This window comes from Opisthocomus hoazin, chromosome 4, assembly GCF_030867145.1.
Source record: "Opisthocomus hoazin isolate bOpiHoa1 chromosome 4, bOpiHoa1.hap1, whole genome shotgun sequence".
NCBI classification, from domain to species: domain Eukaryota; kingdom Metazoa; phylum Chordata; class Aves; order Opisthocomiformes; family Opisthocomidae; genus Opisthocomus; species Opisthocomus hoazin.
In genome coordinates this window covers 15,123,616-15,137,566 of record NC_134417.1, presented here as the reverse complement: position 1 = coordinate 15,137,566, position 13,951 = coordinate 15,123,616, and the positions used below count along the sequence as shown (strand labels likewise).

At 34.0% G+C, this 13,951-nt stretch overlaps 1 protein-coding gene across 5 annotated transcripts in view; it reads left to right on the top strand.

The window, feature by feature from the left end:
• The window catches only part of OPA1 (OPA1 mitochondrial dynamin like GTPase), a 55,793-nt gene that overhangs the window by 3,375 nt on the left and 38,467 nt on the right, over positions 1–13,951 (top strand). For 2 of the 5 annotated variants that reach the window (XM_075418070.1, XM_075418069.1), the window contains exons 3-8: positions 310–406; positions 1,597–1,704; positions 2,918–2,971; positions 3,615–3,682; positions 8,751–8,861; positions 13,474–13,527. In XM_075418070.1, coding sequence (XP_075274185.1) covers positions 310–406; positions 1,597–1,704; positions 2,918–2,971; positions 3,615–3,682; positions 8,751–8,861; positions 13,474–13,527 — 492 coding nt within the window. The remainder of the gene's footprint in view (positions 1–309; positions 407–1,596; positions 1,705–2,917; positions 2,972–3,614; positions 3,683–8,750; positions 8,862–13,473; positions 13,528–13,951) is intronic. The other 3 variants (XM_075418072.1, XM_075418073.1, XM_075418074.1) reach the window with 3 other exon arrangements.

The following is a 13,951-nucleotide window of genomic DNA, read 5'->3' as shown; positions in this document are numbered from 1 at the left end:
GTGGAAGCTCTTTTATGGATTTTGTCTTTGTTATTCTATACTTCAGAACAATAGTTCTTGTTATAGCCACAGTAACACAAGATGTCATTGTTTGGTTAACTAATAACAATAAAGATGAGTGAATATGGAAAGCAGTGTTTGGAGAGCTAGTATAGATTTTTAAAGGTCCAGGTAGTATTATTCGTATCTAAAAGATGGTGGGTTAGTGTGTTTTATATGTAGATATTACTTTTCAATAGATTGCTCATATGCTTCTCTACATATGTTTCTTTTTCTGTTTCTACTGTATTTTTTTCCTTTTTGTGTTAGACATATGATCAGTGGAAGGACATGATGCCAGATCTTGATGAATATAAGTGGATTGTTCCTGACTTCATTTGGGAGCTTGATGAACATATTGACTTCGGTACTGCAAAAAGTTAAAATGTTACTCTATCTAGAGACTAGCATATGTAAAACTTAAACACAAGGGCATAGGTCGTCGGTACCTCGCTACAGAAGTGTCTTTAGAACTGTAATTTGAGTGAACTTGTATTATTAGTTTGGTGTGTGTCTTACCAAGGTATTTGTACCAGTGTGTTTGTAGGAAGAATTTAAATATTGTTTAGCATTGATATTACATAATTCATCCTTTTGTTGGAGAATGTTCTTGGTCCTTTCATATGGCCATATGATCCCATTATTGAAAGGAGAGTTGCAGCATGATCAAGGGAACTTACACAGGTTTTGGTAGTTTTCTGGACAAAGTTCTTTCTATATGAATGACACAAGTAAAAAATATAAATAGGTAAGTAAAGAATATGTATGAGTAAAAGACAAATTGAAAGTGCAGAATAGTGAACCTACCTATCTATAAAATTATCTTGAAGATATAGAAGAAAAGAAAGTAAAAAATATGGACTGTTTTCCTGACCATTCTGGTTACAGTAGGTTTTTTTGCATATTTCAGGAGAAAGACAGAATTCTAGAAAACAAGCACTGAGTTACTTATATATGCAGGGTGGTAAGGTGGTGTTGTTTTTTAAAAAAAATTTAAAATATTTTCATGCATGTATGAGCATTGCGTAGATAAATGCAGAGGTTGAATAACCGAGACAAATGTTTTCTTGCTTTTATTGCTAGTGGACACTACATTTTTATAGTACTTATAGCTGATAAGTTTTGATTTTTTTAAAGGATTACAAAATTGGCTTATTTGTGAAATTGAAAAATAAGCTTTGCTTCAAATGTACAAGAGGTGAGCATAGTTAGTGTTGTGTAATTTTAAAACATCCTCTACAAAACATGTGAGAGAAAAATGTATGATATGTGGTGAAATGCAGCAATAAGTTTTAGACAATTTTAAAGTACCTGAGGCAACCAACTTATCAGGAAGTTCAAAGTCTAAAAAAACAATTGGTTTTTCAGATCTGATAATCTTTCCCAACACTGATGGGTGGAGGTGTGTGTGGAAAGAAACTTTATAATTCTTTATTTAAAAAAAAGAAAAAAAGCCATGTCTTGAAACAGTAACTAGGTTTTATGGCCTAAGCCATTTTTGTTCACAAAAATAGCAGGAAAAAACCCTACTCATTAGCTACTGTACTGTTTTCCTAGAAAAACTCATCAAAGCCCTTCCTGATGCAGATGACCTTGCCAAACTTCTGCCTGACTTTGACAAGATTGGAGAGAGCTTCACTTCACTGAAAGGATTTTTTTCTCCTGGTGAGAACAATTTTTCAGCTTAGTCTTAATTTTGAGAACGTAAACTATTACAAGATGAGGTTACAGACACATCCTTAGACACTAAAAAAAAGCGGATCCTGAAAATGCATGCCTTTTCATTGACTATCTCGTCTGAAAGTGTTACGGATACAGGTGAGTGTAATGTATTTTTGAAAGCAAGAATTCTAGTAGCAAGTGTAGAGATCCAAAATGTGACATTGAATAGAAAACTGGAATTCTTGTACAACTCTATAAATAAACAGATGAAAAGCTAGATTGCTTCAGTGAGCCACAGAAGCTGGATGTGTCCAGCTGGAATTTGGAGAAGGTGAGAGTGGCACTGGACAGTAACAGTACCACAGCTGTTACCGGAGCTGGATTATTAAGAATGATGGTTCCTAATGTTGCAAGCATGTGAAATAAGAGGTTTGTAATAAAGCTGTTCTTTTGGGTTGAATGATGTTTTTCATCTGGACACAGCTCCAGAAGGACTCACTTGAAGATTTAGCTTGGGTAGGGGCTGCATATCAAAGGAGTAGGTAGGAGTTCTAAATCCTTCACAAAAGACAAGAGGATGGCCTGCTGATTCAGTGTGTTCAGGTAGTAGTAGGCTTAATGATTTTCAGGTTTTTCAGGAGACTTAATTAAGACATTTCTGGGTGGTGGGCTTTTTAAAAATGACTTATTTGATCATCATATTTAGCTTGCTAATGAGTACAGCTCAAAACTTCATGCACTCATTCTTGTAATAAAGTACAAGATTATTCTTATTATATACCTTAATAATTATCAGACCACATAAATTTTTATTCATGAAAGATTGTATCTGTGAGGTGTTATAGTCATTGCTCTAAGTGTGTTTGAAAATATTTCCATATCGGTGTGCTCGAGAAGTGTATTTTCATTTTCTTAAAACGCTGTCAATGGCAGAACTAGTTTATTTTACAAACTCGGCAAGCACCTAAGCAGGGATCAAGTTCAACAGAGAGAAAAGTAGATTACAATCTCCTATGTATTTTGGCTGTTTATAATTGTGGTGTTATTGACTGGTATTCTGAGATGTCACCTATTATTTATTGTCATACTTACATGGGCACAGTTGCCATTTATGATTGTGTGGTCCTCCAAATGAGACAAAGATCCCTCATCTTTGTTTTGCATTTTGTTTTGTATTTATAATTTTTATTTCCCCTCTTCTGCTGATTTTTCACAGGTTACAATTTGGTTAGTGAAGTCATAGGATCTTCTGATCTACTTCTGTTGTTAGGTGTGTAAAAGCCCTTTTTACTGCCCTTAACCTGCCTCCTTAAAGCAAACCCTTAAAACACCGCTGTACTAAGAGGAGTGAATATCAATGTAAACACAACAATCTACAGCAATTTAATATTGAATTACAAATACCTTCCAACTATTTTAAAAATACTTAGGTCCTCCCCTGTGAGAATGAATAGATGAATAGTTGTTATTTCTGCCACAGTCCTTTGCAGATGCTTTTCATTTCAGGTGTTTTCCAGAAGCTTGTTTTGAAAACCTATGTCATTACAGTAGGAAGGAATATTTTTTTTTTTCCTGGTTACAGTAATACCAATGGAATTTGTATTGTCCTTTCGTGTTTATCAAATAATTAATTTTACAGTGTTTTCAGAACTTTAGTGGTCTAACTAAAGCTGCTTACTCCCTTGTGATATAACTAGTCTGAGTCACAAATTAGGTATAAAATTTTCATATGAGTTTTAAACTGAATTTCTTTTTCAGTTTCTTAAGGTGAATCTCTTTTTTTAATAGGAACTTCAAATATTATTAAATTAAAAATTCATAGAGGTTAAAGCTTTAATTTTATAGTAGGTGTAGTTTGAGAATTTTTAAGTGCCTTTTGCACATTATAATGACTTTTTGTAATTATGTCATAGGTTCTCCAGGAGAAACAGCATTCAGAGCTACTGACCAGGGATATGACAATGACAAACAGTACAAGAAGGTAATTACTCTCTTGCAAAACTAAAAAAAATTACCTGTTGTCAAGACATTTTTAAAGTGCTTCAATAGCTAGTTGCAGATGTGTATTTGAAGGAGCTTGAATAGAATTTATCATTGACAATGGGTGTGCTTTGTTGTTTTTAATATACAAACAGTACAATGATAATGGAAAATACAATGCAGTCATAAAAATCTTTAGGAATTGCATTCTTAAGAAAATGTGTTTGTAATAAAAATGTAATTTTAGGTATATTGTGTGCATTTGCAATTTTTCAGGGCATGTTCCCAGTGGCAGTTGAGCGTATAGCTTATTACTGAAGTTTGTTCAGGCTTTTATAGTTAATTCTAAGCATTTCTGCTTGCAACCTCATCTCTGACATTTTCACAGCTGTGATTCTTACTTAAGGATTGCTGCCTTAATAAAGAATTTCTGTTTCTTAAAGCAGTCTGTCTTTTAACTTTCTTTATTTAAATGAAGCATACATCACATTTTTGTTACTGTCTTCTGGAAATCAAAGGTTTTGTATTTTGTTAACTAAAAGTTTTAGCATTTTTTCCTTGAAGTATAGAAGGTAAAGTTTACTTGTTTTGCTTTCATGAACAGTAGATCTTATTTCTACTAAAATCCTAAACTGTCGTGTTGCTCATTCCTTTAAAGCTTTTCATTTTTCCTTCGTATATTTTTAAAAATTCTTTTAAAAAATTGAAGGAAATCAATATATGTCAGGGAATTTGTAAATTATGCATGTATTTTGCGACTGAAAGTGTCTGAACTATAACCGGCGTTTTTACATAAGATACATTTCTGTATATGCAGGCATGTATACATTTATTCTACATTAATTCTGCATGGCAATATATAGTGAAACCTGTACAAAGCTCACTTTTTATAACTATTTTTTTCCCTTTAGAACAGTGATGGATTTCTACATGATAATTGTTAGCTTTTTGTTTCCCCTTTGTCAATAAACTGCCTGTATAAATTGTTTTATTTTGTCCTGAGTGGTTGCTTAGCACAGGTTTCACTGTTCAAAGCATAAAATATACTTTACTATTGATCTGTAAAGAAGTGACCATCTTAATTTATTGTCTCTGATAACTAAATTAACCGAGATTTTTACTGAATACTGGTAATATCACTACTACTGATTATTCTGTTTCTTTCGGATGCAGTGACAACTGCATTTTAATATTGCCAACAGAATTTTGGCTGTGGTATGGAAAATATCAGCCCAGATTAAATCAGTGTGATTAGAAAATTTAATCTGGTGTTTTAATTTTTGTTATTCTAATTATATCCATTACATTACACTTAGAAACTATTGGTTTGCTAATTAATATGATCAATTTTGATTGTAATATTTCAAACAAGGCGCATATGAATACCTAAGAAAGCATGATCACTTAGCGTATTGGTAAGCAAAATCATTATTTTCAAGACAATGGGTTAGATGGCCTTTTTTCATTCAGTGCTTTCCACTGCCAACCAATACTGGTTTAAGAATTGTGATTGTGTAAATGCATCAAGTGCTATAGCATGGTATTAAATGTGTCTGATGAGCTGCTTTTCTTTGTTTCATTGTGAAAAGACGAGTAACTGCTAAAGGAATCTAGGAATTCCTCATTTGGAGGAATGTTCTGTAGTGCTGTTACTGGGCATGGCCCTCATATGGGATCTCTAAAAACATGCTGTAGAATGAAGGAGAAACCGATTAGCTTGCAAGATAACTTTGAGAAAGTGAACGTTGTCCCAAACACTGAATCAGACTGTAGTGCCTTTTGCATCCTGATGTCTTTATCTCATAATCTCTCATTTAATACAAAAGCTACAATTTTTTGAAAAGAGAATGAAGTTAAAATTACTGGAGTGTTCAGATAAGTTATTTAAATTAATGGAGTTTAAATCTGCTTCTACTTGGATTAAATAAGAAATTTTGTTCTTGGAGAAAGAGGAGAGAAGATAGTTATAAAAGCTATAAAGTAGTAAAATATTTTATTCTGTTGTATGTCTGGGACTAGTTCAGGCTTGCACTTGAAATGGCAGTGTTACCTTAGAAAATTATCTTGTACTATTGTCCATGTCCAAAAAAATTTCGTAAAGAGTTTCAGCTTCCTATTAAAGCAAACAAATGCCAAAGCTTAGTCCCATTTTTAAAGAAAAATTACAGTGGTTATAGCTGTGGTGAAGTGGGTGTGACAAATGTGATTTAAGTATTGATTTGGGGCTTAGAAGCCAGATACATAAATCACTCAAAATCAACCACATTGTCCTTGCTCTGCCTTTGGTACTTTGATAAAATCTTGTGCCTTGAAGAACCTGATGCACTGGTGAGGATTTGGCAGCGTGAAGACTGCCTAACTCAGCCTGCACAGGGTCACCTTCAGTCACCGTAAGAAGTGGCACGGTAATTCTACAGCTCTTCCCTGCAGCTACTGCTGGGCGGTGAAGAAGAGGTTTTAATAAAGACTATCACTTGATTTGGATGGTGTTTTTTTTTAAACATTCTCGATGATTGTGTAACTTGCAAGAATAAATGAAACAAAGTTTCCATAATTTTCTGTTTTTCTATTCATAGCACCGTTACATTCCCAACTTAATTCCCAGTTTCATGTTATATGTACTCTGGACAGAATCGTGACACTTATTCAAATTCTTAGAAATTGTTCTCTTTACCTTCCTCATCATTTTCACCCCTTTACATCCCTCAGCATTTAATTATTTTTCCTGCAAGGACTTATTGTGGTTCAGCTTTTCTCATGAACAATCACACTGAAGTCAGTGGGAAATAGTGGAAAGAGTCAAGACGTGCAAAAAGACAAGGCTTTGGTTGCTTGTGAAAATGGGGCACAAAGACTTTAGTCTTGAGGAACTTTTAAATTAAAGAGATAGCCATGCTCAGCTGACATATAGCATATTAACTTTTAATGTAAAATAATGTGGGGTTTTTTTAAAGGATATACAGTAACGTCAGCACTTGTTTTGCCTTTGTCTATTTATTGTGCACCCAGTTTCTCATGATAACTTTGCAGTGTTTGTGCCACTGTTTGTCAGCTAATATTATTCCCCTTTACGTTCTTTGGTAATGAAAATAATAATATGATGCTTATAAGCAACTTGTTTGTTGAAATCCCATTAATTGATCAATGTTGATTTTTCTAGATAAAGTTCTTTAAGATAAATACAGTTTTACACTGGAATGATTGACTGGGGAGGCGTGGGGGGAGCAGTGATAGTGTCCAGTGACAGAGATGTAAACATTTTTGTTTGTGTCCTGGTTCATACCAGCCGGAGTGTTGTGTGTATAGTGCTGTGCTATTTAAGCACATAAAGGTTCTTGTTTTTTTTTTAATTCAAACCTAGAAAGTAAGAAATAGAAAATAAAGGAAGTAAGATTATTGACTGATAGAGACAAAGAAGGAAGTATTATTGAGAAGACTTTTAAATCACTGTATTTTTTGCTTGAACATTTTGTTAAATGGAGTAACTGTAGTTCGAAAGAGCTTTTCATGCTATACTATAGAGTAAGTCTCACATGGATCAGATGTCTAAAGTAATTGCACATTAAACAGATTTGGTGGCATCAAAGATTTGTTATAGTTCCTGTTTAAATGCTAAGAGGCCTTCATGGCCAATTTTGTTCAGTGTTTTTTCTTGTGTTTCCTTGATCCATATCGTAATGTTTAAAGGGACCGTGTCAGGTCATGTTGAGAGTTTCCTTGATTGCGAAATGGCAAAATACTGTTGTTCCTCTAATACTAACTGTAGCCGTGAGGCTATCTCTCCTTGCTGCTGTATAGAAATGAAATCTGTTTTGCCTGAGTTCTTGGCATGGCTCTAATGCTTATGCTAGTCTGGCAATATAGAAATTCATATCTTAAAGTGGTTCAGTAAAATACGAATGTGAAGATTTTTCTATTCTTCAAATGTTACGCAAATCACTATTTAGCAGATGTTGATACTTGGCCATTTGATTGTCTCTCTTCTTTTATCCATTTTCTCCTGTTTTGTTTATCCTTATGTGTACATGCCTGTGTGTGTATTTCATGCAGCAAATGTATAACTTGATGGTAGATGTCTTGAATTCTTACACCAAAGTTCTATTTCAGAGTTTGTTTTGATTCCTGAAGTGCATTTTTGAAACCTTTCATTTCACTGAATGTTTTCTTAGCAGATGTAATATTTTGTAAAGAGCTTTATTTAAATAGTTCATTCACACTTTTGTCTACATTGTCTGAAATAAATTGTACATAAAGTTCCAGTAAATGTTGTGTTAGTATCTCTAAACCAGTTACGAAAGAAAGCTTACTATTACAAGAATATTTTGTGTGGAGGGAGAAGAGAAGAAAACTAAGCTTCATGGAAATGCTGAATAAGTGAAGGAATAAGAATCAAATTGCAGGGATTTTGGAGTGATCAGGAAGGATTATGACAGCATGAATTTAAACTGCAGTGTGTTACGGAAGTGGAGAGGGGGCTTTTTCTTTCCTTGTGCTCTAGAAACTATTTTGCTTCTCCTAGTTTGAGAAGTTTAAGTAACAGGCAAAATCGTCTTTCATAAACTGTCTGCACTGCTGGGAATAAGAACAAAATGAGAACTTTCACATTGCTGACAAAGTTGAGCCTATTAGCTGTTGTGCACAACTTTGTGTCGACTATCCAAAACACTCTCTTTAAATACACACATGGTTAAGTTTTGAAAAATTGCCAAGACTTAAGAAATTCTGGTGTGAATAATTGAAATGAAATCCTGAAACTTTTGAGAATATTTTAAAGCCAGGATAGTTTAATTTTTTTAAGATTTAGATGCTTAGTTAAAGATGAATATAATTATAAAGTGTAGCTAAATGTTTATTGTTGTGTTCTACCTGGATTTGCAGAATGTATCATTTTGCTGGCTATAACCGCTCCCAGCTAGCTAGCAAGAGATCTTGCTAATGAAATTTCACTTTTGTTTGAACCGAGCCATTCATACCTGTTTTTCATCTGCCTTTGTCGTGCCATTTGGTTTAACTTTGTTCTCCTTACACCCCAAATTTTTCCTCTCCTTTTTGTTACAAACTCATGGCAGGGCCTGCTTGGTGAACTCATTCTGTTACAACAACAAATCCAGCAGCATGAAGAGGAAGCACGCAGAGCTGCTGGCCAATATAACATGGGCTCTTCCCAGCAGAAACAAAAGGTGATGGCTTAAGGGACAATATGTACTGTATTCACACTAATCAAATACTTCAGCCTTCTGTATTTGAGCTAGAAAAATCTAACTAATTAAAACATGGGCCCAAATAATTATTACAGCCAACTTCACTACAGATGTATAGTCCTGTTTCAGTTTAACCAAGTTGCATTTAAACCATGTTGTTAAAAGAAGAAAGGTACTTCATGTTGCTTTGAAATTGTATGTTCTCTGCCTTTATAAAAACTGTTGTTTAAAGTGCATATATTAAAAATGCATTTAATGTCAAGTCTATTTTCTCTACTCTTTCTTGCTTACTGTAGCTCTATCTTGTAAGAGTATAGCTATTCACTGGCGATATATCGCTGGGAACATTTTCTCCTGCTTTATACTGTTACCAACCTGAAAATGATAGCAGCTCTTTAGAAACAGTTTTGCACAGACAATTAAATACTGTTGTTAATAACAGCCTTTACTGTGTACACATCAAACTTAGTCCTTTGTCTGTTTTCCCTCTTAAAACACAGTTTATACTGATATGCTGTGGTTGTTGAACACTTCCACACCACTTTACTTACTTAATTTAAGCTCTGATCATTTTATTCATTATTGTATAGCTGAGATGAATTGAAAATTCTTCCTAAATTGGGATATTTTAGTTGTCTAATCTGTTACAACCTGTAATTCCTAACCACAATGCTTTGCTGTCTGCTGCTGTGTCCTCATCTTTCTGATTACATGTATTTTTCAATAGCTTTGGAATTGAGCACTGGATACAGAAATTAATTTTTGTACATCTGAAGATAACTCCCACAGAAAGAGGAACATAGTAAATGTGAATTAAACTTTTAGACATAGTTTCATAGCTGCAATTGTCATGCTTTTCAGTCTGTCAACAGAGTTAGATCACTGTTCTCTGAAACTATAGTAGCATTTTAAACTTAAATATTTTACTTTCCTGACATATTACTTTTTATGGGCCACTCTAAACTGTTAATATTCCTTTAACTTTAAAAAAAAAAGGATTAAAAAAGGCCATTTTTCCTCATATTTCATTTTTCAAATTTATTTAGTTAATATTCTGTCAATTTAAAATAACACTGATGTATTCTGTCCTCAGTTATGAACCGAGGCATTGTGTAACAAAATATGGTGGAAATGCAATTATATGAGATTATTTTATCTCAATAGGTGTCCTACAAACATCCTCACATGCATTCCCTTCCAGATGTGTGTTTTAGTAGAAGAGTAAAGATGTCTTCAGTGGTCTAAATATTCTCTATTTGTTCAGTTACTCTTTTTTTTTTTTTTTCAATAAAGGTAGTCTGTCAGATAGTATATGGTTTCAGAGAGATGCAGTATGGAATAGTAGTTTGAAGTTTATAATGTATTAAGATGTAGAAATTACTGGAAAGGCAATACAATATTTCATATATGAAAATGTATCAGTCTATTAAACATAATCAGGAAAAAAAAATAGCTTGAATTTCTACCTTGTTAGTACTTTTCTTGCAACTAATTCTGCAAATCCCCAGCTGTGAAATAGCTGCAAGAGCTATCTTTCTAAATGTTGTCCTGTCCTCCAAGGCAGGTACTCTGTGTTTTCTGAGTGTTGGAAGTCTAACTACCGTTGCATGTGAAACGCTTTAATTGAGCATTCAGGTGTGCTGTTTTGGCATATGTGCCTAATGGCAAGGAATGGGTCTTGTTTGTCACACTCATCTTTTTGCTTGAAACAAATTGAAAGAGATGGTAAACTATTTTCTTTAACACCTTGATATGAGGATATAACTTAAAGATTCCAGTCATTGATCCAGTTTCTCCTTTGGAGAAGAAATTGTTACTGTCATTGAAATAAGTCATTGCGCGTCCTTTTTGACAGGGCATAAACTAGGCCTGTTTATTTTTTACTGAGTTGGCTTGCTTGCCTGTCTCCTAGAGAACATGATCGTTTCATTTCCACTCTTGGAAGTTCTGTTGGCCGATTTACTTGCACATCTTCCATTTGCTTTTAATTACTCAATATTAAATCTACTTCAGTTGTAAATTGAATAATAACGAAAACTATCTCATAATCAGGAGAGGATATTAAAAATAAAAATGTAATTGTTTCCTGTTGATTTTGGTTTTTGTCAGCCTTTTGATAGATGTTTAGCCGTGTAATTGATTAGTCTTGTATAGCTGCATTGTGCATGGCTGCTTCTTATATGCGTTTTGTCTAGGTCTTGATATTTTCATTTATATTTCTGGAATTCATTGTAGTACTTCTGGAAATGATCAGTTTAGAATTATTTTAGTCTGGTTAGAGAATATACAAAACCAGTAACTGTGCTTTGAAAGGTACTGGATTTTCAGAGGCACATGCTTATTATATAGAATGTGTGACAAAGGTTGTTGGAAAGCAACTGCTGTGCAAAATTAGTAACTCTGAGGAGCTTCTGGTAATCTTAGTAAACAGGTATCTGCGCCTTTGTGTGCAGGAACCTTGATTAAAAAAGGCCCTACGGTTTTCTTATGACTATGGTGGCAGTGGGGAAAGAAGGAGGAATCTTGGCATACAAACCCTGCTGAACTGGATTAAACAAATATTGATGTGCATATATAAAGATATTTTAATAGTTAATTTTTTTGTTTTATTTTTTGTGAGTAGAAATCCTAGATCATAGGTTGGCTGTATGACTTAGTAATTCAGATTGTTGTGATAGCTTTAGCTTTTATTGGCAACTTAAAAAATTTTTAGCAATATTACGAATTGCATGTTCAAAATACTGTACGTACTAATGTTCAAAGCACACCTGAACCCAATGCTGAAACATATACATCATTCTAGAGCTGTTTGTTATTTTTTATGTAATTTACCTAATTATCCTTGATAGAATTAATAATCTAGTGCTAGATAATTCTTTGCTTCAGATCTTGCAACATGTAGCTGTGTGCAATATTTGTACTTACTGTGTTTCACATAAGTATACTGTACATCAGAGAGGGTGCTCTGTGGTTCGAGGTGCTCTGTCTATGAGTGTGTGTTTCAGAGGCGCATCAGGGCCCCAGAAGCACCTTCAGGAACTGCTTGTTTAAGAGCAGAATGTGGGGAAATGTTACCTGCTTTCAAAATCTGCAGCACATGGAAACACTTTGTTTTCCTTTTTATTTTCCTTTGTTTTCTTGCTGCTTCTGACTCTCCACACCATTCTCTTTGCCCTGTATTTTTACTTTCCCCTCATGTCTTTGAGGTGTTTAAAGTCTGTGTATGTGTAAATGTTTATTTACGTATACCACCCTGCGGCTGCAAGCATCAAGTTGTCTGTGTGCTGAACTAACCCTGTTTCTGATGCACTTTTGCTGTCACTGAACTAATTAACAGAAATGAAAAGGAAATCAATTTACAACAATTCCTCTTTGCTGTTTGTGAATAAGAAAATAACTGGGTATAGATGGAAGTGTCAGCATGGATTCCTTTCTATAAAGTGCAGGCACCATCCTGTATATTACAAGTTTAGTAGCCAAATAATATTAATGACTATAAGTAACTGTGGATTTAGTTTTCTTGTTTAATCTGTAACAACTGGTGTGAAATTATAGTAACTAAATTGATTTGTGTCTAAATGACAACTGCCCTCTGCATGTGAGATAATAGGCTCTTTCTGGTACGAAGTTAACTCAACTTGTAAATGTCACGTGAGCTCTATTAATGAGCTATATTTAAATATTGAAGCTTTTACCTATATCATTCTTTCAGTAATTAGTTTATAATATTTAAAAAAATTAATATTTCATCAGTCAACCATTAGAATTTGTTGTTTGTAAATATTTACAGCATATGAATTTGTATTGCACCATTTATGCTTTTGCCTTGCTTTTTGTGTTATTAAAAAGGGATTGTTTTGAACAACTGTTTATTACATCTTGATGAACCTATTTTAAGAATATTTGACTAAGAATGGCTCTAATTGCCTAATCTTGTTACATTTATGCCTTGAACTTAAAAATGTTTTGTATTATAATATCCTGATTTTTCCAGGTTTTAATGTAACTTAAGTAATTCTAAAAGAACCCTTCAGGACTGTCCTGACTGACTGCAGTCTATGAAGTTGTGCGTGCAAGTTTAGGTTTATAATTCTGAAAAACAAATATGAAATAAGAATCCCCTTGAAGCTTCAGAAATAGTGAATACTCACATGAAAGTGGTTTCTGTAGCAAGCAGATGTTTTAGTGATTGTATCCCATTAAGATCATGCTAATTCAGGAAATGAACACACGAGGTCCTGAGAGCTTGACAGCTAATTTTACACTTAGGACAGTGGCCAGAAGACTCTGAGCACCATATAGAGTTTTGCTTTTCCCTAAGCCCACTTTCCTAGTATTAAGTCTTGAAGGGTTAATGTTTGTATTTGCATGTACTGGAATTTAGACTTTTTTTTTGATGTGAACCTGCTGTTGCAGATGGAACTTTCCATCAGCGTAAAATCTCAAATGCTAATTGAAGAATTTTACTTGCTTTAAAATGCATGTAAAGTCAGTTGTCTTATGTGACATGATGCTTTCAGTTTGTGATTTCATTACTTGCAGTGGATAAACTAAACAATGTGTTAGTAGCCATGATTGTTTTTCTTTGTAGGTTTCTGACAAAGAGAAGATTGATCAACTTCAGGAAGAACTTCTGCGCACTCAGGTAACTTCTCTGAGTTCCTGATATCTGAAGTAGAGATTTATGTGCAGCAGACTCAGATTTACTAGACAAAAGCACACCTGAAATACAGGATATTTGGGAAAAATCCAGTGCTTCTTTTAATCTTCGAGTTTATCAATACAGACTACGGGTATAGACTGGAGGTCAGTCAAGTCTGTTCTGTCTCTGACAGTGACTGACAGTGTGCAAGAGGGGAGTGTGATAGGGAAAATGTGTAATCATACTTTCCCAGAATACCTTCCTTGTCTTCAATGCTTTATATTCCTGAAATGTAAAGTTAGCACAAGAGTGTTATGTAAATGCAATGGTGATATTCCAGTTTTTAACATGTTGTGCATGCTAACTTTACTCCTAATATTCTACAGTTCTCTTTTAGAACTTCAGTGCTACTAAATATATCTGTGAT